The 23000-nt window shown below is 56.0% G+C and overlaps 4 protein-coding genes across 20 annotated transcripts in view; 2 read left to right on the top strand and 2 right to left on the bottom strand.

The window, feature by feature from the left end:
• DHRS2 (dehydrogenase/reductase 2) overlaps positions 1-2818 on the bottom strand; it is a 47551-nt gene extending 44733 nt beyond the window's left edge. Inside the window, exon 1 of one of the 3 annotated variants that reach the window (XM_026007556.2) lies at positions 2560-2818. The gene's annotated coding sequence lies outside the window, so the exon portion shown is untranslated. The remainder of the gene's footprint in view (positions 1-2559) is intronic. The other 2 variants (XM_072761234.1, XM_026007562.2) reach the window with 2 other exon arrangements.
• Positions 344-10336, top strand: JPH4 (junctophilin 4). 4 transcript variants are annotated; one of them, XR_003236347.2, is made up of 6 exons: positions 344-1018; positions 1562-2111; positions 2786-3601; positions 6809-6927; positions 7241-7773; positions 8689-10336. XR_003236347.2 is itself a non-coding variant. In XM_026007555.2 (6 exons), exons 2-6 carry the CDS (start codon positions 1733-1735, stop codon positions 8770-8772), a joined length of 1887 nt encoding a protein of 628 aa, XP_025863340.1. In that variant the 5' UTR covers positions 344-1018; positions 1562-1732; the 3' UTR covers positions 8773-10336. The 4 variants fall into 4 exon arrangements, 2 of the variants coding, with proteins under 2 accessions (XP_025863340.1, XP_025863339.1); XR_012002096.1 differs by having other exon boundaries at positions 7226-7773; XM_026007555.2 differs by having other exon boundaries at positions 2786-3557.
• A 235-nt stretch (positions 10337-10571) lies between these two features.
• On the top strand, positions 10572-18703 carry AP1G2 (adaptor related protein complex 1 subunit gamma 2). Of its 10 annotated transcripts, none has more exons than XM_072761224.1 (22): positions 10572-10690; positions 11113-11317; positions 11741-11865; positions 12004-12145; positions 12499-12595; positions 12768-12844; positions 12964-13059; positions 13474-13554; positions 13830-13928; positions 14084-14139; positions 14312-14425; positions 14577-14717; positions 14800-14854; positions 14938-15060; positions 15805-15894; positions 15983-16110; positions 16349-16453; positions 16784-16901; positions 16984-17131; positions 17847-18010; positions 18206-18304; positions 18406-18703. In XM_072761224.1, exons 2-22 carry the CDS (start codon positions 11114-11116, stop codon positions 18505-18507), a joined length of 2364 nt encoding a protein of 787 aa, XP_072617325.1. In that variant the 5' UTR covers positions 10572-10690; position 11113; the 3' UTR covers positions 18508-18703. The 10 variants fall into 10 exon arrangements, with proteins under 10 accessions (XP_072617325.1, XP_072617327.1, XP_072617332.1 ...); XM_072761229.1 differs by having other exon boundaries at positions 10601-10690; positions 13830-13971; XM_026007550.2 differs by lacking the exon at positions 10572-10690 and adding an exon at positions 10895-10971.
• On the bottom strand, positions 17633-21875 carry THTPA (thiamine triphosphatase). Of its 3 annotated transcripts, none has more exons than XM_026007564.2 (3): positions 21480-21875; positions 20528-21079; positions 17633-19539 (listed from the first exon to the last, which is right to left on the bottom strand). In XM_026007564.2, exons 2-3 carry the CDS (start codon positions 21072-21074, stop codon positions 19394-19396), a joined length of 693 nt encoding a protein of 230 aa, XP_025863349.1. In that variant the 5' UTR covers positions 21075-21079; positions 21480-21875; the 3' UTR covers positions 17633-19393. The 3 variants fall into 3 exon arrangements, with proteins under 3 accessions (XP_025863349.1, XP_025863348.1, XP_072617337.1); XM_026007563.2 differs by having other exon boundaries at positions 21388-21828; XM_072761236.1 differs by lacking the exon at positions 21480-21875 and adding an exon at positions 21234-21385.
• Positions 21876-23000: the final 1125 nt, after the last annotated feature.

The following is a 23000-nucleotide window of genomic DNA, read 5'->3' as shown; positions in this document are numbered from 1 at the left end:
AGCCCTCCCCTGTGCAGAGCTTAGCTTTCTCTCTCCCTTACAACCCTTATTCATTCTCACTCTCCCTATCTATTTCTTTCCCCCTCTTCCTCCTCCTCCCCAGCTTCTCTCCAGCTTGCCAACCCTCAGCAGCCCCAGAATGGGTCTTTCCCCCTCTCTCCTCCAGCAGCATCTCCCCCTCCTTAACTCTCACCCCTGCACCTCTTTCTTTGTATTCCTTTCGCCCTCTCCCGGTCTCGCCTGCATCTCTCCTCCCCCGCCTGGCTTCGGCCTCCCCCAGCCTCCCCATCCTCAGCTCAGTCTCCTCCCTCTGGCTCTGCTCCCCTCCCCTCTCCCCACCCCCCCCACCCTCGGTCTCACCCCACTCCCTGCTGGCATCCCAGAGTTTCTTTCCACCCTGGGGGTCTCTGCGCCTCTCATTCTCCTCTCTACCTGCCTCCTCCCTCTCCTTAGGTTTAGCGGGCACCCATCTTTTCCAGCCTGGGCACCCTCCCCTCCCAACTGCTAACATCGCCACTGTGTCTTTTTCCTCTCCTCCTCTCCCCACCCTCTCCTCTTCTCTCTTCTCCCTGCCCCTTTAAATCTGCCTGGCCCAGCCTCCCCCGTGATGCTGGGATGGAGCAAACATTGATTTGTGCTGGGATGGAATCGGAATTTTGATTTTTTTTTTCCTCTCCCAACCATAAGAAGGAAAAAAATAATAAAAGACACCCCCTTTTGATAGCCCCCTCTCCCCATCCAGTTCCCAGCTCCTCTTCCCTATCTCCATCCAAGGCAGATTTTTCCCCCTCCACTATTCTCATTCCCTCCCCACTACCTCGCCCCTCACCCCCACCGCCTGCTCCTCCAGCTGGGGAGAGAGGGGACTCTCTCTTGCGGCTCCCCCACCTTCGCTCTCTGGGTAGGAGCAGTCTCTCCGGAAGGGGAGGGGGCTTTGGCTTGTCGGGACGAGGTGGGAGTGGAGGTATCCTGCCATGGATGCTGTGCCTGGGAGGCAGCCTGAGCCCCAGCCCACATGGTGAGTAACCTGCCCCCTCCCTTCCGCCTGTCTGCCCATCCCCACCCTCGCCTTTTCCCTGCGGAGCCTCCTCCATCGCCATCCTTTCCCCCACCAAACCCACTGCCCACCTTGCTCCGATCCTCCCCTACATTTTCAACCCCCGTCCCTTGCCTGGGAAGCCACGGAACAGGGGCAGAAGGCTTCTGACAGCAGCCAGAGGAGCGGGTGGCCTACGACTCTGCCCAGCCCCCTCTTAGGGACCACCACCACCACCACCCCCACCTCGCCAGCTACTGCCATCTACGCTCGACTTTTGGGGGTTCTAGGCTGGAGAAGGGGGACTACCGCTGGGGGTTGGGGCCCCAGGTCCTGGGAGGGGCCCTCTACAGGGAGGGAGGGGTGGGGGAGCCCCCATGCCTCCAAAGCTTAGGAGCTGCTGGAAGACGCTGTCGAAGGGTGGGGGGTTGGGGGGCGGTGCTGATGCCCCAGAGCCACTGGGCCAGGGAGCGGCGGGCAAAGAGGAGGGGCCTCGCTCGCCACTTCCCCCCTCTTTCTCCGCAGCCACTCAGGATGAGGGTCCGGCCCTGCCTGCCCGCGCTGGGGCCCCCCCGCCCGGCCCCGGTCTAACTGCCCCCGCCCCCAGGCCTCGCCCGGCTTGCAGGCCCCCAGCCGGCTCTCCAGCCCCAGGATGCGCTGAGCCGCCGGGGGGCTGAGGCCGCGCCAACTACATGCATGTCCCCCGGGGGCAAGTTCGACTTTGACGACGGGGGCTGCTACGTGGGGGGCTGGGAGGCGGGGCGGGCACATGGCTACGGCGTGTGCACCGGGCCCGGCGCCCAGGGCGAGTACAGCGGCTGCTGGGCGCACGGCTTCGAGTCACTGGGCGTCTTCACGGGGCCCGGCGGACACAGCTACCAGGGCCACTGGCAGCAGGGCAAGCGCGAAGGGCTGGGCGTGGAGCGCAAGAGCCGCTGGACGTACCGCGGCGAGTGGCTGGGCGGGCTGAAGGGGCGCAGCGGCGTGTGGGAGAGCGTGTCGGGCCTGCGCTACGCCGGGCTCTGGAAGGACGGCTTCCAGGACGGCTACGGCACCGAGACCTACTCCGACGGAGGTGCGGGGCCCGGCCCACTAGTGTCTGTCTGCTCGTCCGCCTGTCCTGCGTCCGCCTTCCCCACCATCTGCCTCCTGCCCCGGCGTTCTCCCGCCCGCCCTCCCAGCCATATGCGCCCCCCACCCCCGCGCGCATCGTGACGCCCTCTCCTCCCTCCGCACACGCCTGCCTCAGCTGTCTGGCCCTTGCCTGCTTCTCCCTCCCTCCCCCGGGGCTGCAGTCGGCTTGCCCTCACCCCCTCCCTGTCTGCCTGACCCTCGCCCGCCCCCACCTGCCTGTCCCACACCTGCCCTCTCCCTAACACCTCCGCTCTGCCTGTCCTCTCACAGTCCTGTCTGCCTGTCACATGACTATCTTAAGCACCCGTCAAGCCTGCCCCTCACACGCTCTGGACTATGCCCTCCACACACCCCCAGCCTGCCTGCCCCTCCCCCTTGCCCTTACCTACCTGCACGCCCCAAATCCGGGGATCTCCTGCTGTCCGTCTTCACTCTGCTCTTGCACACCCTCTGACCCAGCCTGGCCCGTCCCGGCTCCTCGTGCTTGTCCTCGATCTCCACGCGGACTGTCCCCACCTCTCCCTCCCGACACGTAGGCCTCCAGGGGCGCTGGGGGCCTGGGGTGCAGGAAGCAGCGGCTCCTGACCCTTTCTCCCCGTCCTACCCCGCCCGCAGGCACCTACCAGGGCCAGTGGCAGGCCGGGAAGCGCCACGGCTACGGGGTGCGCCAGAGTGTGCCCTACCATCAGGCGGCGCTGCTGCGCTCGCCCCGCCGCACCTCCCTGGACTCGGGCCACAGCGACCCCCCGACACCGCCCCCGCCCCTGCCCCTGCCGGGCGACGAGGGAGGCAGCCCGGCCTCGGGCTCCCGGGGCGGCTTCGTGCTGGCCGGGCCGGGGGACGCCGACGGCGCGTCCTCCCGAAAGCGCACCCCCGCGGCCGGCGGGTTTTTCCGCCGCTCGCTGCTGCTCAGCGGGCTCCGGGCGGGCGGGCGCCGCAGCTCCCTGGGCAGCAAGCGGGGCTCCCTGCGCAGCGAGGTGAGCAGCGAGGTGGGCAGCACAGGACCCCCGGGCTCCGAGGCCAGCGGGCCCCCGGCCCCGGCTCCGCCCGCCCTCATCGAGGGCTCTGCCACTGAGGTGTACGCGGGCGAATGGCGCGCCGACCGGCGCAGCGGCTTCGGCGTGAGCCAGCGCTCCAACGGGCTGCGCTACGAGGGCGAGTGGCTGGGCAACCGGCGGCACGGCTACGGACGCACCACCCGCCCGGACGGCTCCCGCGAGGAGGGCAAGTACAAGCGCAACCGGCTGGTGCACGGGGGCCGCGTGCGCAGCCTCCTGCCTCTGGCCCTTCGCCGGGGCAAAGTCAAGGAGAAGGTGGACAGGGCTGTCGAAGGCGCCCGTCGAGCCGTGAGCGCTGCCCGCCAGCGCCAGGAGATCGCCGCTGCCAGGTGGGCATCCGCTGCAGAGGCCAGAGCTGGGCTAAGTGGAGAAGGTACCCTGGGGACAGTTGGGGGCGGGGGCGGGGAGGTAATGCCCTTTGAAAGGAGGGCCGGGACCCAAGGCCTAGGGCCTGGTGGGGGAAGAGCAGGCCTAGGGCCAAGCAGTTGTAGCCCTGGGTGTTTGGAGTGTTTATATCTGAGGCCACAGGTGGATGTGGGTGTAGCTGTGGGTGGCTGGGTATTTGAGGGAAGCCGTGTTAGACTATAAGTGTGTCTTAGTGTCTTTTGTGGGGATGTGTGTCATTGTTGTGTGTGGGAGTAGCAAGGAGTGCTGGCTTGTGCATGCTCAGAAACCTCTTGGAACTCAGACATGTCCTCAGTGTTCCTCCTGCAGCTGGAAGCAGCAGCCCTGGGCAGAGGGACAGGGAATGTGCATTCCTAGCCACATCCTGGCCTGCCCACAGACTGATGTTATTTCAGCCTTGGGCTTTGGGGAGATCTAGTTTGTACAGCTGACCTAGCCACATGAAAGATAGTTCCTCTCAGCTTTGCCTCCTCTGCCTCCCTTTACCCAACTGATAAAGATTTGAGGGGAAGAGGCTTGCCTATAAATGAAATTTTCTCTCCCTAAATCAGATTACATGATTATCTTATTATCCATGCATTATCTTATTATCTAAAGCAGCACTGTGCAGTAGGAATATAATGTAAGCCAGATATTTGATTTTAAAATCTTCTAGTAGCCCTGTGAAAAAAATAAAAAGTAACAGATAAATGATATTATTACATTTTTTAAAAGTAAGTTCTAGGCCTAACATGGGGCTTGAACTCAAGGAACCCCGAGATCAAGAGTCATATGCTCCACTGAGTGAGCTAGCCAGGTGCCCCATAAATAGTATATTTTCATTTAAACCGATATATCCAAAATGTGATCATTTCAACCTATAATCAACATAAAATTACTAATGAGGGACTTTACATTCCCTTTTTTTTTTTTACTAAGTGTCTTGAAATCTAGTATATATTTATGTTTATAGCACATCATTTCAAATCAGACTAGTCACATTCTAAGTACTGGATTAGATAGCACAGACCTAAAGGAAGCCATTTGTAATGAGGTTCACAGACCTCTGAATTATACAACTCAGAAGTGTGAATTTTTTATGTATTGGATATTCTTTAAAGGGGAGGGTATGGTTGAAGGATTTGTTTAAATTTGAGCCTGTTTCAAAGGATCAGAGGCCAAGATATGTCCATATATGCTCCAGTGAGTGTGTATAAGGGGTGCCCAAAATGTGTACAGGTCATACCCAAAGTAGATGCCTGACCCAGAGATGTCTATCTGTAGGTACATCTCAGTGTCTAGCCGTTAGAGTCCAGGGCCTTAAGCCAGGGAAGGGGGAGGGCAGGGCACCCAGGGAGCACTTTAGCCTAGATGAGAAACAGGCATGGACAGGAAAAACTGATCTCTGTAGCTGAAAGATCTGTCAGTGGGAGGAGGCTGGTTGGTCTCCCCAGCAACAGGCCTGGCAAATCTGATTGGTTGCCAGCTGCCATGGAAACAGCAGAGCCTCAGCAGCAGGTGCCTCTGCCAGGTAGCCTGAGCCTGGCCTGATGACTGGATCTACTGAATAGGACTTGCTCATCTACACCCTCCAAACAAAAACACAGCCCCTTGTCAGTGTTAAAGCTTTTCGGCCTGCCGACAGAACTCCATGCAACCCGAGACTGTGATCATCCTCCCCTGCCCTAAACCCTGAGACCAGCTTAGTTTCAGGGCAGGGTTAGTCATATAGAATCTGACAGCCAAAAGAGAGAAGAACAGGGTTATCTGAGGTCCCTCCAAACAGGTTCTAAAAGTCCTTGACCCAGCAGGTTTGAGGGGAAGAAGCTGGCCATATCTCCTGAGGGACATAGAAAGGTGGTAGGCTTAAGACTACAGTGAACCCCACCACCCTTCTTCCTACCCTGGTACCCAGACTGCCTTCCCAAGCCAGATAAAACAAACCCGGGGCCAGCAGCAGAGGCTTGATCCATTTAAGCCCAAGTATGTCTGATTACCTCTACTTCTGCCCCTTTGTACCACACCTTCAGTCAGGATTACAGAACTCACTGAATGATTACGGGGCATCTGCAGTTAACAGCAGAGGGTGGAAAGGAAGGGAAACTGAGGAAGCATCTGACACCAAAGGGAGAACTGGGAAACCACCATGGGGAAAGGCTGCCCATACCCAGGAAGCAGGGCACAAGGGGAGGGACACGTGGCAGGGAAGATAACTAAGAGCTTATTCAGAAGGTATAATTGCGATGGTGAGAAATGCATGGTGGCTAGGAGAGGGAGTAGGAAGAGCAAAAGGTGGGGACCTATGCTTACCCCAATTCCAGAGCTCAGAAAGGATACGATGGATCAGGGAGGCAGGGGCAGTGACCTAGGGATGAGCACAGTATGGTAATAGAAGCAGCTAAAGAAAAGCAGCCTGTGAAATTGCCACATTAGGAAATCTGCAGAGGGGGATCCCTGGGTGGCTCAGTGGTTTGGCGCCTGCCTTTGGCCCAGGGCGTGATCCTGGTGTCCCAGGGATCAGGATCACGCCCTACGTCAGGCTCCCTGCATGGAGCCTGCTTCTTCCTCTGCCTGTGTCTCTGCCTCTCTCTCCCTCTCTCTCTCTCTCATGAATAAATAAATAAAATCTTAAAAAAAAAAAAAAAGGAAATCTGCAGGGGAGAGGAAGGGTTACATTAGGAGGGTTAGCAGTGCTAAGGGAAAAGGAGGTGAAGGCTCTAGCCATGGGGAGCAGGTGGCCCAGAACAAGGGGCAGGGAGGGGGAAGCTGCTGGGATGAACCAAGCATGTGCAACCATCTGTGGTTGTACTAAAGGTGCAATATCCGAGGTGTACTAAGAGCATAAGGTCTCAGATGTCCCTGGGAAGGGAGCAGAATGGGACTGGTATAACAGGGTTGAAGGCGGCTGGTGGTGTGGCTGGAAGAAGGGAAGTGTTACTATAGGACATGATGGTGGCAGGTGTGAGAGGAACAGGAGAGTGTGATGAGAGCAGGCACAGACTCCAGGTCTAGGAGTGGGAACCAGAGGCCAGCCGCCCTGGCTGGCAAGGGAGGGGGGCAGCTGGCAGTGTGTGAGCAAGACTGAGGACTCCAGAGGTGAACTCAGATCCAGAGACCATGATGTGATGGGGACACAGGCCAGGGGGCGGGAGCATCTGAGCAGACCTGCTAAGTCCCTGTCCCTGGAACCCGACAGGGCGGCAGATGCCCTCCTAAAGGCAGTGGCAGCCAGCAGTGTCGCTGAGAAGGCTGTGGAGGCAGCTCGAATGGCCAAACTGATAGCCCAGGACCTGCAACCCATGTTAGAGGCCCCAGGTGAGGCGTGGGCAGCCCGGGGAGCTGGAGGGGCTCAAGTGTGGGGAAAGGGAAGGAAGTCCCTGCAGAGGACTGGGGTGGGAAAAGCCAAGGTATGAAGCTCTAAGGGGATGAGGTTGGGGGCCACACCCAGTTGTTTGGGGAGTGGAACTGGGAATTTATAAAACAGGGTAATAAGGACTAGGGGTCTGCGGTCTGGTTCCAAGAGGCTAGGGTGGCAACATCCTGGGAGGTGCCCAGACAGGATAAAACTCTAGTTTTTGCTGCCCCAGGCCAGTTAGGCCCCTCTGATTCTTAGGTATCCCTGCCACAGGCCGCAGACCCAGGCAGGACTCAGAAGGTTCTGACACAGAGCCCTTGGATGAGGACAGCCCTGGGGTATACGAGAATGGACTGACCCCCTCAGAGGGCTCCCCTGAACTGCCCAGCAGTCCTGCCTCCTCCCGCCAACCCTGGCGACCCCCTGCCCGCCGGAGCCCACTGCCTCCTGGAGGGGACCGGGGTCCCTTCTCCAGCCCCAAAGCTTGGCCTGAGGAGTGGGGGGGCCCCAGTGAACAGGCAGAGGAACTAGCTGGCTATGAGGCTGAGGACGAGGCTGGGATGCAGGGGCCAGGGCCCAGAGACGGTTCCCCACTCCTCGGAGGCTGCAGCGACAGCTCTGGAAGTCTTCGAGAGGAGGAAGGGGAGGACGAAGAGCCCTTGCCCCAGCTGAGAGCCCCAGGGGGCTCGGAGCCTGAGCCCATGGCCACACCGGTCCTGAAGGGCCCATCCTTGAGGGGTCCTGAGGCCAGGTGCCTGACGGAAGAGGTTGAGGAGCCTGCTGCAACTGAGAGGCCCGCCCAGCCGGTGAGCTGCCCTCCGTCCCCGCGTTGTGGCCCCTTTCCACCTCAAAGCCTTGCCTCTCATCCTGTCCAGACCTCTCTCTGATTCCTTCAGGGGCTCTGATTTGGACTCAGCTTCCTTTCTGCCTGCCCATTCTTGGACTATATCCCACCTTAAAAAAAAAAAAAAAAAAAAAAAGAGGGAACTTGTGAGCTGCAAGCAGCCTTAGAAACCATCTCCAGCTCCCTCATTTGACAGATGGGGGAACTGAGGCCCAGAGCACTTATAGTAATTTGCCCAAGGTTACCAGTAAGGAACGGTAGAGCCAAAACATCTTTCTCTGTTCTCCTTCCATATCATTTCCAGCTCCTGGCTTCCTACTCCACCCCCACCCCCACCTCCACACTTTCTCTCTTTGGTGCCCAGAAATAAAAAAGGAAAAGCTTGTTCCCTCCCTACCCTGGCTCTCCCTCCCTCTCCTGGGAAGAAGGGAAATGGGAAAGGAGGCAGAAAACTGGGAGGGGTGGAGTTTCCCAGAACCCTCTACTCTGATTGGACGCCAGGTCTCCTCCGGTTTCCTAGCAACCACATCCTCACCCCTTCATCCCTCTCTGCTTTACCGCAGTAAGAGGGCTGCTGCCAACGTCTGCTACTAAGGCCAGGCACCTTCTGCCTGGGCCACGTGACTTGCCAGTGAGATGGGAGTTGTGGGGGGGGGGGGGGGGGGTTGGAAGGGCTGTTCCTGACTGAGGGAGCCAGAGGGAAGGAGGGGCCCTGCCTGGGAGGAGACAGGTGTTTTTGCGATCCAGAACAAAGGTTGGAGATGCCCCTGGCTCTGACCTTACCCTCAGTTTGCCGCTTCTGCCAGGGCAGAAGGTGGGACCTGTCGCTGGACATAGTTGTCAGGGGCTGAGACCGCCTTTCTCCCTATCTCTCTAGGGAGCTGCCAACCCGCTGGTGGTGGGAGCCGTGGCCCTCCTGGACCTCAGCCTGGCGTTCCTGTTCTCCCAGCTCCTCACCTGAGGCTCCTGCCCAGCCAAGTTCTGGCTTTGGTTGCTGCCTCTTCACTTCTTTGACCTGCCTTTTTCTCCTTTCCTCCTCCTGGTTGTTTTTTCTCCTTTCTTTCTCTTCTCCCTTCCCTTTCTTCCTTGTCCCCCTTTAATTTTGTCTTTTGCTTTTTCTTTCCAGCTCTCCTTTCAGACTCTCTCATTTACTCTGGATCTGTCTCTGTCTTCCTCACTCCCTCCCCACCCCACCCCCACCTATCTCTCTAGATTGTTTACATATGAAGGGCTTTTCTTGCTCAGAGTTGCTCTCTTCTCTGAGACACACAAATCTAAGTCAGACCATTGCCCCATGTCTTCCCCGCCTTTTCTTTAGACCTGAACTTTGATGAGGGTGGGGGTTTGGGGTCCTGAGGAGTCTTCTGGAAGCTGAGTAGAAAGGAAGAAGAAAACAGAGAAGGGATGACTGTATACCGGGCAAGGCACTGGCTGAGCTGCTGTGGCTCCCTGACCCAAGGGGCCTGGTGTCCCTGTGTGGCCCTAGTGAAAGAGGCAGAGGAGGAGCGGCCTCCATCTCTGACCTTGGAGGAGCCTATCTCACCTCCAAGCACTGAGCTAGGTTCTTGCCTAACTCCATCCTTCCCTGAAGGAGATAAGGGAGATGAAAAGTAGAATGACTCCCTAGGATCTCCCTCTTCCTTTCCTCAATGGCCAGCCCCTCGTCTGACCCCCTGGGGTGGCATGCCTTGTCAAGAGCAATGTGTAAAGGAAAGAAAATGTCCAATGCTGTCACGTCTACCCATTGACCTCTCCCACCCTCCTCTGTCCCCCTAATAGTTTATTTGATTGGTCTGGACTCACTTGTGGCCTTTGATTAGATTTCTAAGGGGCCTGAAGAAGACATTTCTACTGCAGAGGGTTAAAGGCACTTGAGCTAGGACCCCACTCCCCAGCTCTGGCAGTTGTGGTGTGGGGGTGGGGGGGAGGCATTTCCAGGGAACACAACCAGCCTAGATAACAGGAACTCACAGAGCAGCAGAAGCTGTAACGAGTTTAGTAGTTTCTAAGTGGGTTATATCCCTTCCCCCTCACATCAGAATCTTGTGAAATGGGAAAACAACAGAAAGAGGGATCAAAGGAAGCCAATCTCTCACACACTTTCCAGGCAGGGCAGAGGTGGGAGTCAAACCAGGGTGAGAGGTGGGTGGAGAGCCCTGTTTGAGGTTGTGGCTGATCCCTGTTAGTAGCTTTCCCCTGGGGGCAGGAAGCCCTAGGAAGAGGGGGACCCCTCTGTAGGGTCCCCAGGGGATCTTTCCTCCCTCCCCTGCATGAGGCAGATGCGAGCTGCCTGCCAACCCCCTCCCTCAAGGAATGGCCTTGCCTGGGAATGCCCACCACATATACCCTCTTCTTTTTTTCTAGTCAAACTCTGTTTACTCCTTGGCCTGCCTCCCTTCCTTCCCTCTAAACCTTTACTTCTGATTTCTATTTCATGGAATTTGGGATTGAAGTTAAACTACAACAGTGCCGCCAACACCAAGTCTTGCAGGAAAAAAAATACAAAGAAATTTAACAAAAAAATATATTAATAAAAAAGTTCAAAAAAGGGGGGGGATTGTCATCTCCTTTGGGGTGCGATGGCTTCAAATCCAAACTCTCTGAGGGCCTCTGGGTGGTGAGTGTACAAAGAGGCCTCTTGGGGAACCCCAGGCCTGCTATGCAGTCTTGCCGCCAGAAGAGCTCTTTGCCCTCAACTCCGAAGCCTGAAGACTGAGGTCAGAGGATTCTAGACCGCTCTGCGGGGCGGCCCGGGGGGGCGGGGTCCCGTGACGGGCGCGGGGGGCGGAGAGAGGGAAGGACCAGACGAGGCACCAACCCCCGCCCGGCCGCGCACCAGGAAGCGCTGGGGGGAGAGGAGCGGAGTGGAGACCAGCCAGGTGAGGCTGTCGTTAGGGCTGGCGTCCCGGTGTGAAGCTGAGGCCGCCTGAGGCGTGACCTTGGGGGGAATCCCGCGGAAGAGGTAGCGCAGGACCCTGGAAGGAAAGGAATGGCCGAGCTAGGGATGGGAAACCAGGTGGGGCCGAAGGACCTGGGGGCGGGGAGTGGGCGGGGCTCGGCGCATGCTCCGTAGGAGCAGGGAGGGCGGGGACGCATGCGTAGTGGGGATCTCCTCCCGCGGGGGGCAGGGGGCGGAACTTGGAAACCCAAGTGGGAAAAGGTAAATGCAGGCTGTTTTAGGGTAGCTGCGGGACCCGATCCTTCAGGATCTTGGCACAGAGCGAGCCAGGGCTGGAAGGCCAGGCAGTCCCGGCCCGAGAGGCTTAAAGCCCTCTCCCATTTCCGGGCTCTGCCCCTTCAGGATGGTGGTGCCTTCGCTGAAGCTTCAAGATCTAATCGAGGAGATCCGTGGGGCCAAGACCCAAGCCCAGGAGCGGGAGGTGATTCAAAAGGAGTGCGCCCACATCCGCGCCTCCTTCCGCGATGGGGACCCTCTGCACAGGCACCGCCAGCTGGCCAAACTGCTCTACGTCCACATGCTGGGCTACCCCGCCCACTTTGGACAGGTACTGGGCAGGGACGCCTCCCTTCTGAGTTTGGTGAGGAAGGCTAATGGGGCAGGATCTTGAGCACCCTCACCTACTTGCGCCCGGGTTTTTTTAATTTTACAAGGTTTCTGAGCCCTCCTTCACAGCCTACACCGCCGACTTCCTTCTCCAGTACAACCCCTATTGGTCAGAAGCTGACTGAACCCTTCATTTTCTGGCCAGCCCCATTCAAGCCGCCTCTTTTTCTTTCCCGTCTTCCTTGACTCCCGGTTCCTTGAAACTGACTACCCACTAGCTCTGAATGTACGAAGCCTTTCCTGTATTGAAGGGATGATGGGAAACGGTGCTACTACAAATTAATCCGGTGGTAAAGATAGAAAAGGGATGTTAGTGCCTCCAGTTTCACCCCTGCCCCTTCCTGGTCTGCCCCGTTCCCTGTAGATGGAGTGCCTGAAACTGATCGCCTCCCCCAGATTCACAGACAAGAGGGTGGGCTACCTGGGGGCCATGCTTCTACTGGATGAGAGGCAGGATGCCCACCTGCTCATTACCAACAGCATCAAGAAGTGAGAGGGTTCTGGGAAGCACTTGGAATCAGGGAGGTGGGAGAGTGGGGAGCTGGGAAATCCCAGGGGCTGCCTGAGATAGGTACTGGGAAGGATGGCTTTCCCAGAGCTTGCCTGACCACCCTCCCAACTCTGCAGTGACCTGAACCAGGGGATTCAGGTGGTGCAAGGCCTGGCCCTGTGTACTCTGAGCACTGTGGGCTCTGCTGAGATGTGCCGGGACCTGGCCACTGAAGTGGAAAAACTGCTCCTGCAGCCTGGCTCCTATGTGCGCAAGAAGGTGAGATGGCAGGACTCTAGGCACTTGTCCCACCGCAAACTGTCCTGTTTGCCATGTGTTAAAGGTGGGAGGTCCGGGCAGCCCCCTGGCGCAGCGGTTTAGCGCCGCCTGCAGCCCAGGGCGTGATCCTGGAGACCCTGGATCGAGTCCTGCATCGGGCTCTCTGCATGGAGCCTGCTTCTCCCTCTGCCTGTGGCTCTGCCTCTCTCTCTCTCTCTCTCTCTCTGTGTGTGTGTGTGTCTATGAATAAATAAAATCTTTAAAAAATATAAATAAATAAATGTGGGAGGTCCATCCTTGCAGTCCTTGCAGACCCCTGCCCCTTTCTGAGCCCCCTCCCCTGGTCTCTGCAGGCTGTTCTGACTGCCGTGCACATGATCCGGAAGGTCCCCGAGCTCTCCAACATCTTCCTCCCACCCTGTGCCCAACTGCTTCATGAACGCCACCACGGTAAGACCACAGGGCTGCCTGTCCCCTGCCTCACCTGGCTATGGATAGAAGTGAAAAATGGGAAGGGCACAGCAGCCCATAAGAGGAGGGTAGCATGTCCAGAACACACACACGCAGTAGATTCTCCTGTGCCCGTCCCATCATTCACTTCCCCACCCCCGCCCCACACCAGGCATCCTGCTGGGCACCATCACGCTGATCACTGAGCTCTGTGAACGAAGCCCTGCAGCTCTCAAGCACTTTCAAAAGGTGGGCTGGTGAAAGGGGCTGGCCCTGGGCCAGGAAAAGAGGGGACTGGGGTTGGAATGGGGCTGAAGGTTGAGAGGATGAGGAAGTATGCCCGGTGAGGCTGTGCCCCTCTCCCCCAGGTGGTGCCCCAGCTGGTGCAGATTCTCCGGACTCTGGTGACAACAGGATATTCCACAGAGCACAGCATATCTGGAGTCAGCGACCCCTTCCTGCAGGTGGGCTAACCCTTTACTGCTGTATCCCTGGAGCAAAGAGCTTAGCAGTAAGTCCGTGGCTAGCGACCACCTCCCAGAGAACACTTGGGGTCAGTGAGTGTCTTAGGCAGAAGGGTGGCAGGCACAGGATCACGCAGATCGTCTCAAGACTGATGCGGGAAGGTGTGATGCCTAAAGGTCAGAAATCCAGTTTGGTGACAACAACAAAAAAGCTGTCTCTAAATCCCCTGGCCTCACATGCCTTGGCTCTCCTAGGACCCAAGGGACCTGTGCAGGAGAGGGAGAGGGGCAGGGAAGCTCGAGGAAACCAGCCAGACTCCTCATAATATTTTCTTCAACCCTGGATTTTTCTCTTCAACCCTACTCCTTACAATCTTTGAACCCCTCTACCTTTTGATCTTTAACCCATCTCAGGTCCAGATACTTCGTCTGCTTCGGATTCTGGGCCAGAACCATGAAGAAAGCAGTGAGACCATGAATGACTTGCTGGCTCAGGTGGGGCACTGGAGAGTGGCACTGGTTAGGTGTGTTGCTCTGAGATCCTACCAGCCCTGGGTACCCCTCTCATGACCACCCACCCCATGGTGGCCATATAATCACCTCCCTGCTGCCCTCTAGACTGTGATCACCAAGTGTGGCAGACCCTGGCACATCATGGGGGCTTGGAGAACTTTGTCAGATGATGAAGGGGTGACGAGGTGGATACCTTCCAGAGACCTGAGGCAAGGACAGAGCCCCTTCTAGTTGCATTTTCTCTCCCATCCACTCAGGTGGCCACTAACACAGACACCAGCCGAAATGCGGGCAATGCAGTCCTATTTGAGACAGTGCTGACCATCATGGACATCCGTTCTGCCACCGGCTTGCGGGTATCATCCCATATGTCTCTCCCAACCCCAGCCAGGCAGACAGGTTCTATTCACTGGTTTTTCCTCCCCACCCATCATCCTGTGCCCTGCCGTCAGCACTCCTTAAAGAGCAGGTTGCTCCTTCCCTGACTTTCCTCAACCTTTGCCTTCCATAGGTTCTAGCTGTCAACATCCTTGGCCGCTTTCTGCTCAACAGCGACAAGAACATTAGGTAATAGTCCAGGGGTCTGGCTGGGCTGTGCCACTGAGCCCCTGGCCCTTGAGTCTCCTTCTTCCAGAGTCTCCTGATTTACCTGCCTGTTATCCCAGTACTCGGAGCAGGATGGGGCAGGAAGGGGGCAGAGGACCATGGTGTAATCTAGGTCTTCTCCCACTCTTGCCAGGTATGTTGCCCTGACATCATTGCTGCGTATGGTGCAGTCTGATCACAGCGCAGTGCAGCGGCACCGGCCCACTGTGGTGGAATGTCTACGGGAAGTCGATGCCTCCCTTAGCCGGTGAGCAGGACAGAGGGCCCCGTACCTGGTAGCTAAGACCTAGGCCAGCTCAGAGCAGCTGAAGGAGAGGGATTAAGGGGACAGGAAGGGCCTGAGGCATATCTCAGGGTGACCTGGCAGCTGGGATAGACAGACCTCTTTCTCCTGCCAGGAGGGCCCTGGAGCTGAGTCTGGCTCTGGTGAATAGCTCCAATGTGCGAGCCATGACGCAAGAGCTACAGAGCTTTCTGGAATCCTGCTCCCCTGATCTACGGGCCGATTGCGCCTCAGGCATCCTGCTGGCAGCAGAGAGGTGAGGTGACAGGTGCCCAGGAGGCAAAGACAATAGTCTGGGGAGGGTCAGCACCAGGGCTGAAGAGGCATATGTCCCCTAGGTTTGCCCCAACCAAGCGGTGGCACATAGACACCATCCTGCGTGTGCTGACAACGGTGAGGCAGGGACTGATCTAAGAGAACTGGGAGGGAGTGGACAGGGTTTACCACCCTGACATGGCCACATTCACCCCTTCCAGGCAGGCACCCATGTACGGGATGATGCGGTGGCCAACCTGACACAGCTGATTGGGGGTGCCCAGGAGCTACATGCCTACTCTGTGCGCCGCCTCTACAGTGCCCTGGCAGAGGACATCTCCCAAGTACTGTTCCCACCACCAGAACCAGGGCCTCCTGCCCTTCCTGGGCCACCTACTCCCTATACCCGATGCCCAGCTGTTTTTCTCTGGGGATCACAGCTACCTACTTACTAGAGACACTCAAGGATAGAGCCCTGTTAATTTATTTATCTATCTATCTATCTATCTATCTAGCCCTGTTTTTATTTAGAACACCTGGACTTCTGTCCTGGCTCTAGTACCTACTGGCTGTGTAACCACAGATGACTAATTGAACTCTCTGCACTGAGTGTACTCAACTCTCAACCCTGCCTACTTCTCAGAGCTGTCTTTTGAGGATCAAATGAGATAATGCTTTCTGCATGTATCAGGTTTTATTACCTTGGGTGCTGAGTAGATAAAGAAGAGCCAGCCACTATCTATCTACAGTCCATTTTCCTTATTAAGTCGGGTGGGCAGAAACCACATACCCCCTCCCTACCCCCTTCCTCAAGAGAGAGGGACCCTCTAGCTTCGTTCTCCTTTAGCCCCTTTTGGTGAGCCTATGTAGTTCTGATACTTGGCCACCAGAGGGCAGAAGACATCCAAGAGCCAGGAAAGGGGAGGGGGGAAGACACAAACTCTTTATAAACTTCCTATGCAAGACCCTTCCCTTTCCCCAGCTCTCCAAACCCCACAATCTCTGCACTGCATAAAAGGAGGTTCCCGGGCTCGGAAGTGGGGAGGGGACCCAGGACCTCGCCTAGCATCTTTTCTTACCACGCACAGCAACCACTGGTGCAAGTGGCAGCCTGGTGCATTGGAGAATACGGGGACCTCCTGCTGGAGGGGAGCTGTGAGGAGACTGAGCCCCTTCAGGTGAGACCTACATTGGATGCACACTGTGGAGGGACTTGGCAGGAAAGGCAGGATGCCCCAGGGTTATTGCCTGTGTCCCTTACCAAAGGTGGAGGAAGAGGATGTGCTGGCCCTGTTGGAAAAGGTGCTGCAGTCCCATATGTCCCTGCCAGCCACCCGAGGATATGCCCTGACTGCCCTCATGAAGCTCAGCACCCGGCTCCGTGGGGACAACAAGTAAGAAATGGTCCTAGCCCCTCCACAGACCATTGTCTTGGTGTTTCTAGTGACAGATGCCCCTTCCTGTCCATGCACACACCCCCAATTCCCCCAACCCTTAGGTTCTTCCTTCTGAGCCTTTTGAGTATTGCAGGTAGCCCCCCACTCTGCGGGGCTTTTCCCTTCCGTGCCACATCCTGGGGTGGAAGGGCAGGGCAGGCTGCCATTCCCACTCACACATCACCCTGTGGCTCAGCCGCATCCGCCAGGTGGTGTCCATCTATGGGAGTTGCCTGGACATGGAGCTGCAGCAGCGGGCCGTGGAGTATAACACGCTCTTCCGGAAGTACGACCACATGAGGTGTGACCATTACTGTGCTGCAACGTACGACCCAAACCGCTGCCCTCTTGCCAGATGACCTCTCCCCAGTGCCCCTTTCTGGGAAGGGTCTCATCCTCACCCATGTCCTTCCTCCTCTACAGTCAGGGCCTCCCACCCATAGTTCATTGAAGCCAAGTGGCTTCCAACCCTCCTTGCTCATCTGAAAACCAGCAACAACAGTGTGCCATCTTAGGAAATCAGAAAGGCACTCCAACCCACCACGTGCCCGGGTGGGCACGGTCTTACCCTTCCTCCCATATGCTGCTTATGAAAAGCCCAGACGGACACACCTGTATTCCATCCTCTCAGGGCTGCCATCCTAGAAAAGATGCCTCTTGTGGAGCGAGGTGGCACTCAGGATGAGGAGATAAAGGAAAGCAAAGAAGCTCAACTTTCAGAAGCCAGTCTTGTTCCCACAGAGCCACAGGTGAGAAGGCCGGAAGCCCCAAGGGGAAGAGGACTTGTTCGGCTTTCACACCTAGCCCTGCTCCTTCTGCCCTTTTCCCCAGGCCTCTGAGCTCTTGGACCTGCTAGATCTCCTGGATGGCACTTCTGGGGCTGCCCAGCCCCCACCTCCTCTGGAACCCTCCCCAGGAGATGTTCTAGTACACCTCCTCGACCTGCCCTGTGACCTGCCCTCTGCATCTCCACCCCCAGGTAAGCCTCAGCAAAGGGCAGATGAAGACACCTAAAGAAAAGGAGGGGTGGAAATGTGCTGTTCCTCCTTCTTTGCCAAGGACTAAGGTCCCCATGCCCTCTTCCGTGCTGTGAACCCCCCATCACATCTCCATCTTGATAGGTAAGAGGGTTCATTAACTTGTGCCAGTTCCCTCCTGGATAGCCCTCAATGCCTTCCCTTTGTTCCAAACTTCTTACCCTGTCCTATGGGGCCCAGGTGCCGAATCCCAACCCATCTTTTATGCTTTCCTGCTCCACTGGCCCTTCTCAGCTCCTCAGGCCCTCTCACCAAAGCCCTTTGCAATTTGTGCTCCTTTTACACAGAATGTTTTTGCCTAGCACATTAAATGACTGGCTCATTCTCATTCTCCAGGCCTCAGCTAAAATGTCAATTGCCTGCTCCTGCCACTCTTGTTTAAGTTATTACTCCCAGTTATTCTGACATGGTATATTTTCTTCACGGCATCAATTAATCTGTGATTCTTGTGATTTTCTTGTTTATTTTTCTACTGTTTTTCTCTGCCCACTAGACTCTCAGCTCCAAACAGGGACTTCATCTTCTTGTCCACTTTGTCACTAGCATCTAAAGGACTGCCCTGCACCCAGTGGATGCTCACTTAATTTCTATTGAATGAATGAATAAGCTTGTTAGTTTTGCCCATACGCTGAGCTGCTTCTCTCTCCCATACTCCAGCTTCCATCCCAAATCTCAGAGTGTTTGAACGTGAAGGACTACAGCTGAATCTGTCTTTTGTTCGACCCCCTGGAACTCCTGCTTTGCTCTTAATCACCATCACTGCTATCAACACCTCAGAGGCTGATGTCATCCACTTCATCTGCCAAGCTGCTGTGCCCAAGGTTTGTAGAAGACCAGGATTCAAAGTGGCCTGGGCACTCCAGGAGAAAAGGTCAAGCAGAGGAAGCGGGTGGGGGGAAAAATGAGACAAGCACTTGGGGAGTTATGGGAAGAAGGTTTGAAACTGTTGGGTGTGGAGGGGTTGCCTGAGCCCAGCTAGCTGCCTTACTGTGCTCTGCCCAACCTCCTGTGTTCAGAGTTTCCAGCTGCAGCTACAGGCTCCTAGTGGGGACACAGTTCCAGCTCACAGTGGCCTTCCAGTGACCCAGCTGCTCAGAATCCTCAATCCTAACAAGGTGAGCTTAGGAGCGCTCACCCACACCCTACCGCCTGGTGATAAGGGCCAGGGACAGGAGAAATCACAGGTGCTAACCCTGGTCTCCCCTCACATTCCTAGGCTCCCTTGAGGCTAAAGTTGCGCCTTACCTACAACCACTTTGGCCAGTCGGTGCAGGAGATCTTTGAGGTGAACAACTTGCCCATGGAAACATGGCAATAACTCAGCCTCCACTCAGTCTGAAATCCTCCTGTGTCCCAAACTCTCCAAGGTCCCAGCCACTCGGAGCCTTACCTGACGACTGCCAGCAGATGGCGCTCTGGTCCTGCACTTGCCTCTGCAAAATCCATGGGGGGTGCCCCCCCCCCACCCCTCAGGAGTAATGAAAGCCCAATAAAGCCTGAGGGGGGTAAAGCCATATTTGGGTATATTTGAGATAGAAAATGTTTATGAATCATAGCAAGGGAAGAGTCTCTTTATCTTGGAAGTCTATATTTTCCCTTGATCCCGTTTCAACAAAGGAGGGTCATTTCTACCCTCTCCAGGTTGGGGAGCAATTTTGCCTCTAAACCTCCAAAGGAGGCACTCTACCATTTGGACCAGAGTAGGGCACAGTAGCAAAGTAAAACCAGAACTTACAGATTTCTAACAGGGATTCCCACCCACTTCCCCAATCTGCTGCTACTCCCCGCACCCCAAGGCAGGGAAATCCCTGCTGCCTCCCCTCATCTCTAACTCAGCTGTAAGGCGGTTTAGGAGCTGCTGGCAGAATCAATGGCATCGACCAAGGGAGGTGGGGTGGCAAGGGATTTTCCTGTGCTTAACTACTGATCACGGCTAAGTGGAAATCCTATAAACACGAGCGGAAATCAATGGAGGCTGCTTAGCGGCCAGGGGAGAGGGGCGGCCCACAGATTGTGTCTGACGGATGAGGGAGAGGAGGCAGCCAGGGAGGGCTCAAGGAAGGATAACTGAGAGTAAAGTGAAAACAGGCAGAGCTGAAGAGAGAGGAGCCACTGGGGAAGAAGGCCAGGGAAGGAGGCATAGTGAGCCCAGAAAAGAACCCTATTAAACCCAGAGTTCTCTTCCCTGCTGAGGAAGTGACACCCTAGCCCAGGCTGCTGTCAGGAGCTTTAGTCCCCTGTGGCTTCTCGCTGGGGCTGAGTACTTCTAGCAGGTGCTGATAGTCCTGAGGCCGGAAGCGCTGTAGGTACACGATCAGCTTGGCAGGTGCTTTCTCCTGTACTGGCACACCTGCAGGCAAAAGGAGAATGAGGAGAGAACCAGACAGACTCTGGTTCTTAAATGCTTTGACTCTGCTCCCTGCCCACATAGCCAGACCCCAAAGTTGTTTCCAAGGCAGCACTGAGATTCTGAATGCCATCCAACCAGTTTCTGTAACCCATCAGTGCACACCCTGATTGGCCTATGCAAGTGGGGCCTACAAGGGCCACTTCAGGCAGGGGCTGGGCTGGGAAGCCAAGCATTAGCCTCTGCTTCAGCAAGGAGAAATGGTGAAGAGTTCAGGTGCCATGAAGACAGGCCAAAGTTCTTAAGGTTGGTAATGAAGCACATGCAGAGACCCATACAGAAACAGGGCTATAGAAAGAAGAAGCAGCTATAGCCATGGCGTGGGAATCACACAGAATTCTAGCCTCTATGTGGTACGGAGCCATGATCAGTCAGTGTCTTATTGTTAGAGCCTGGAAGCACACTGGGCATATAGCAGAAAACTCTGCTCAGTGTATGTCTGCTGAGAAAGTGAGAGCAACATTCCAGGACTTTAAGGCCTCATGGGATGTGCAACCCCATCCTTCTGTGGATGAACTGTCTACAGAAAAATCTGCCACGACTTGTGCTATGGTCTGTCACATAAATGCAGTGTTCTTGCCTTTTATTTAAAGCCAACAGGACACATTAAATGAGGATCTAGGTAGTTGTAAAAATGAGAGGACAGGGTTTGGGGGATGGAAAGAGTCAAGCAGAGAATGGACACAAACTTGGGAGTGGCTGGAGATGTGAGAACTAAATGAGGCAAGGACTAGGGGAAATGAGGGACAAGAAAGGATCCGATACAGGTTAGGCAGCTTCTGTAAAAGCAAACTAGGAACTCCAAAACATTGCCCAGACAATCCCCATTACAGAAATAACCCCAAGGCCCTCCCCTCTAACTGGTTCAGGGGGTACATCCAGAAGAGGGATACAGAAGGAAAGAAGGCACAGAAGGGTTTGTCTCCCTCACCAAGCATGCTGCTGAGGCTGTGGATCTTCTCTAGGGCAGCTGGGATCTCAGCCTCCTCATGCACCAGGGCCTCTACCTCACCCACTGTGTAGCCAAAGTCAGCTGTATCCAGGTCCACCCTGAGTGGAGGCTCCTCTTCCTCAGCTCCAGATAGCACCAGCTTCCAGGCACTACGCTTAGTCACAAAACTAGCTACTTCCTGCAGCTTCAGTGGGCCCAGGACAGCAGCCACACCTCCAGCCCCCAGGACCTCAGTGCCTAGTACCTCACAGAGCTGGGCCACAATGGCAGACTCAACTATGAGTTCCACATACTCAGTGTGAGGTCCCGAGACACCTGGCCTTCCAGGACATTTGAGCTCCCATCCACTACCCTCGCGCTGTCGCAGCCAGTGGTCAGCCCGCATGAGGCTCAGCTCAGGGGTGTCATAGTAGCTGTCGCAGAAGGTGACGCGGTGCTCCAGGGTGCCCCCCAACTCCTGCAGCCGATCCTCTGTGTCAGGCCCAGGAACGAATTTTCGCTCCACTTCAATCAAGGCCTGGGCCATGCTACCTGCAATCAGTAAATCAACAAACATTTGCTGAGCTCCGAAGGGTGCTCAGCCTTGCAGGGTGACAGTTCAGCAAACCGTCCCCCCCCCCCCCCAAAGAATTTATGAGGCACACATTGTCACAGAGCTCTGTGCTGGGGCTACAGCTCTTTCTACCTCAGTGACGGATGGCCCCGTTTGTCTCTGATGTCTTAACGTTCTGCAAGTCACAGATCTCCAGGTAATCCCTTATAACTCTGATGTCCTCAAACCAAAAGCCTCCCCAGAAAACTAGTGGGTGTCCTCCTTTCAAAATACTCGCCCTCTGTACCTTGCTACCCCGGTGGCCTGTGGCTCACTTCCGGCAGCGACACCGCCCTTCGCCACAGCACCGGGCCAGGCCCGCGGAGCCTCGGGTCTCACCTCAAAGCCCGAGGGTCTCCTTTTCACGAGACCTGGAGATGGGCGAGGGGAGCCTACGCCACGCCCGCGAGGAATGCCGGGAGCAGTCCCTGGTCTCGGACTTCAGCCCGGCTCTCTGCGTACCACGCCGCTCCCCGGCACGAGCGGCCATATTAGGCCTGATGTGGCGCTGCTAAGCACAGGCCCGAGAGGCCTGCTAAACGATAGGGGGTCTGCGACCTCCGCGGTGGGCCTCCAGGCAGAAGCGCAGAAGTACCCCTGTGCTCTGCTCCTCATGTCCGACCCCTCCCAGCTCCCGGGAGTGGGCTTGGGGTCTCAGACCTCAGGCTGAGCCCGGCACCCGGGGCCCGGGTGCATGATGGGAGATGTAGTTCCGAAGGGAGATTTTGCTTTCTCGGCCCACCCGTCGCTATGGTGACAAGGAAAGCTGCTGTTAGTGCCGGAGGGATTCCACCTAAAGTTGAGCAGGGGCAGTGCAAATGGAAGAAGCCGAGCCCTAGTCCCGTCTCCAGCCCCCTCACTCCCTACGCAAATGGGCCTGAAATCCAAACCACTCATTTAGACGCTGTCCAAGAGATCTTTTATTGACTGGTATTATGGCGGCCCGAAAATACAGGCTAGTGGCAATGGGCTGAAAAAGGCGATAATTAAGACCAGTTTAACTATTCTGGCGTTTTATTTTCTTAATTTTTAAAAAAGATTTTGTTTATTTATCCATGGGGGGTGGGGGGAGAAACACAAGCAGACAGAGAAGCAGGCGCCATCCCGGATCCCAGGATCGTACCTGGGTGGAAGGCAGATGCCCAACCACTGAGCCACCAGGCGTCCCACTATTCTGGAGTTTTAGAGGGAATAATACATCCTGGCCTGAGTGTTTAGGGTAAGGGTGGAAAACTTTCTATCAGACGAGGAATGGTATTTTGGATAGGAGCACTTGGCCAGTGTGTAAGGAGGAGCTGAAGCTAGAAATACAGTTGAAGAGCCAGCTGGAACGGGCCTATGGTGCCAGACTGAGGAATCTGTCACTGATTTGCCAGTGGCCCCTGATCAGGCTTTGTCTGGAGTAGGAGAAACACTCATGTTCGCTTAAAATACAGCAAGATGTGAGAGTGGCCCTTTGACTGCTTTGGGAGACAAAACAGAGGAGCTCCTTCTCCTTACTCACTCTGGAGGACTGTGGTTACCTGGAGACTGTATGTCTGCCCCTGTGGGTGAGGTAGCTTGCTGAGGAACAGTGGCTCTTTTCAACTCCTATGATGGGTGAGAAGTGCCAGGTTCTCAACATCTGTCATTTTCTCAGTATGTTTCTGGAACCATGATCTGTGGGAAGAACTGTGAAGCACACTGATTTACAGATGTGGCATCTTTATCTTGGGATATCTTGGATGCATCCCTCCTCCACCCCATAACAGGCACCAGTAGTCAGGGAGGGGCGGCCCTAGGCGGCCCTAGCTGGCCCTAGCTCCAGTCACTGGCTTACTTTTCATCCATCTTTCAATTTTCAATTTTCTTCACTGGAGA

Source organism: Vulpes vulpes, chromosome 6, assembly GCF_048418805.1.
Source record: "Vulpes vulpes isolate BD-2025 chromosome 6, VulVul3, whole genome shotgun sequence".
NCBI lineage: Eukaryota > Metazoa > Chordata > Mammalia > Carnivora > Canidae > Vulpes > Vulpes vulpes.
The sequence above is the reverse complement of the archived record's forward strand: the minus strand, read 5'-3'. Positions and strand labels throughout refer to the sequence as shown.

What these genes read in the sequence shown, in the direction of transcription:
- JPH4 (XM_026007554.2), top strand. Translation starts at nt 1,733, where the DNA reads ATGTCCCCCGGGGGCAAGTTCGACTTTGACGACGGGGGCTGCTACGTG. An exon ending in CAGGAGATCGCCGCTGCCAG is followed by an intron (nt 3,558 to 6,808) that starts GTGGGCATCCGC and finishes GGAACCCGACAG; the next exon opens with GGCGGCAGATGCCCTCCTAA. An exon ending in ACCCATGTTAGAGGCCCCAG is followed by an intron (nt 6,928 to 7,225) that starts GTGAGGCGTGGG and finishes TCTGATTCTTAG; the next exon opens with GTATCCCTGCCACAGGCCGC.
- THTPA (XM_026007564.2), bottom strand. Translation starts at nt 21,074, where the DNA reads ATGGCCCAGGCCTTGATTGAAGTGGAGCGAAAATTCGTTCCTGGGCCT. An exon ending in CAGCCTCAGCAGCATGCTTG is followed by an intron (nt 19,540 to 20,527) that starts GTGAGGGAGACA and finishes TTTTGCCTGCAG; the next exon opens with GTGTGCCAGTACAGGAGAAA.
- AP1G2 (XM_072761224.1), top strand. Translation starts at nt 11,114, where the DNA reads ATGGTGGTGCCTTCGCTGAAGCTTCAAGATCTAATCGAGGAGATCCGT. An exon ending in ATTACCAACAGCATCAAGAA is followed by an intron (nt 11,866 to 12,003) that starts GTGAGAGGGTTC and finishes CCAACTCTGCAG; the next exon opens with TGACCTGAACCAGGGGATTC. An exon ending in GTTCTGCCACCGGCTTGCGG is followed by an intron (nt 13,929 to 14,083) that starts GTATCATCCCAT and finishes TGCCTTCCATAG; the next exon opens with GTTCTAGCTGTCAACATCCT.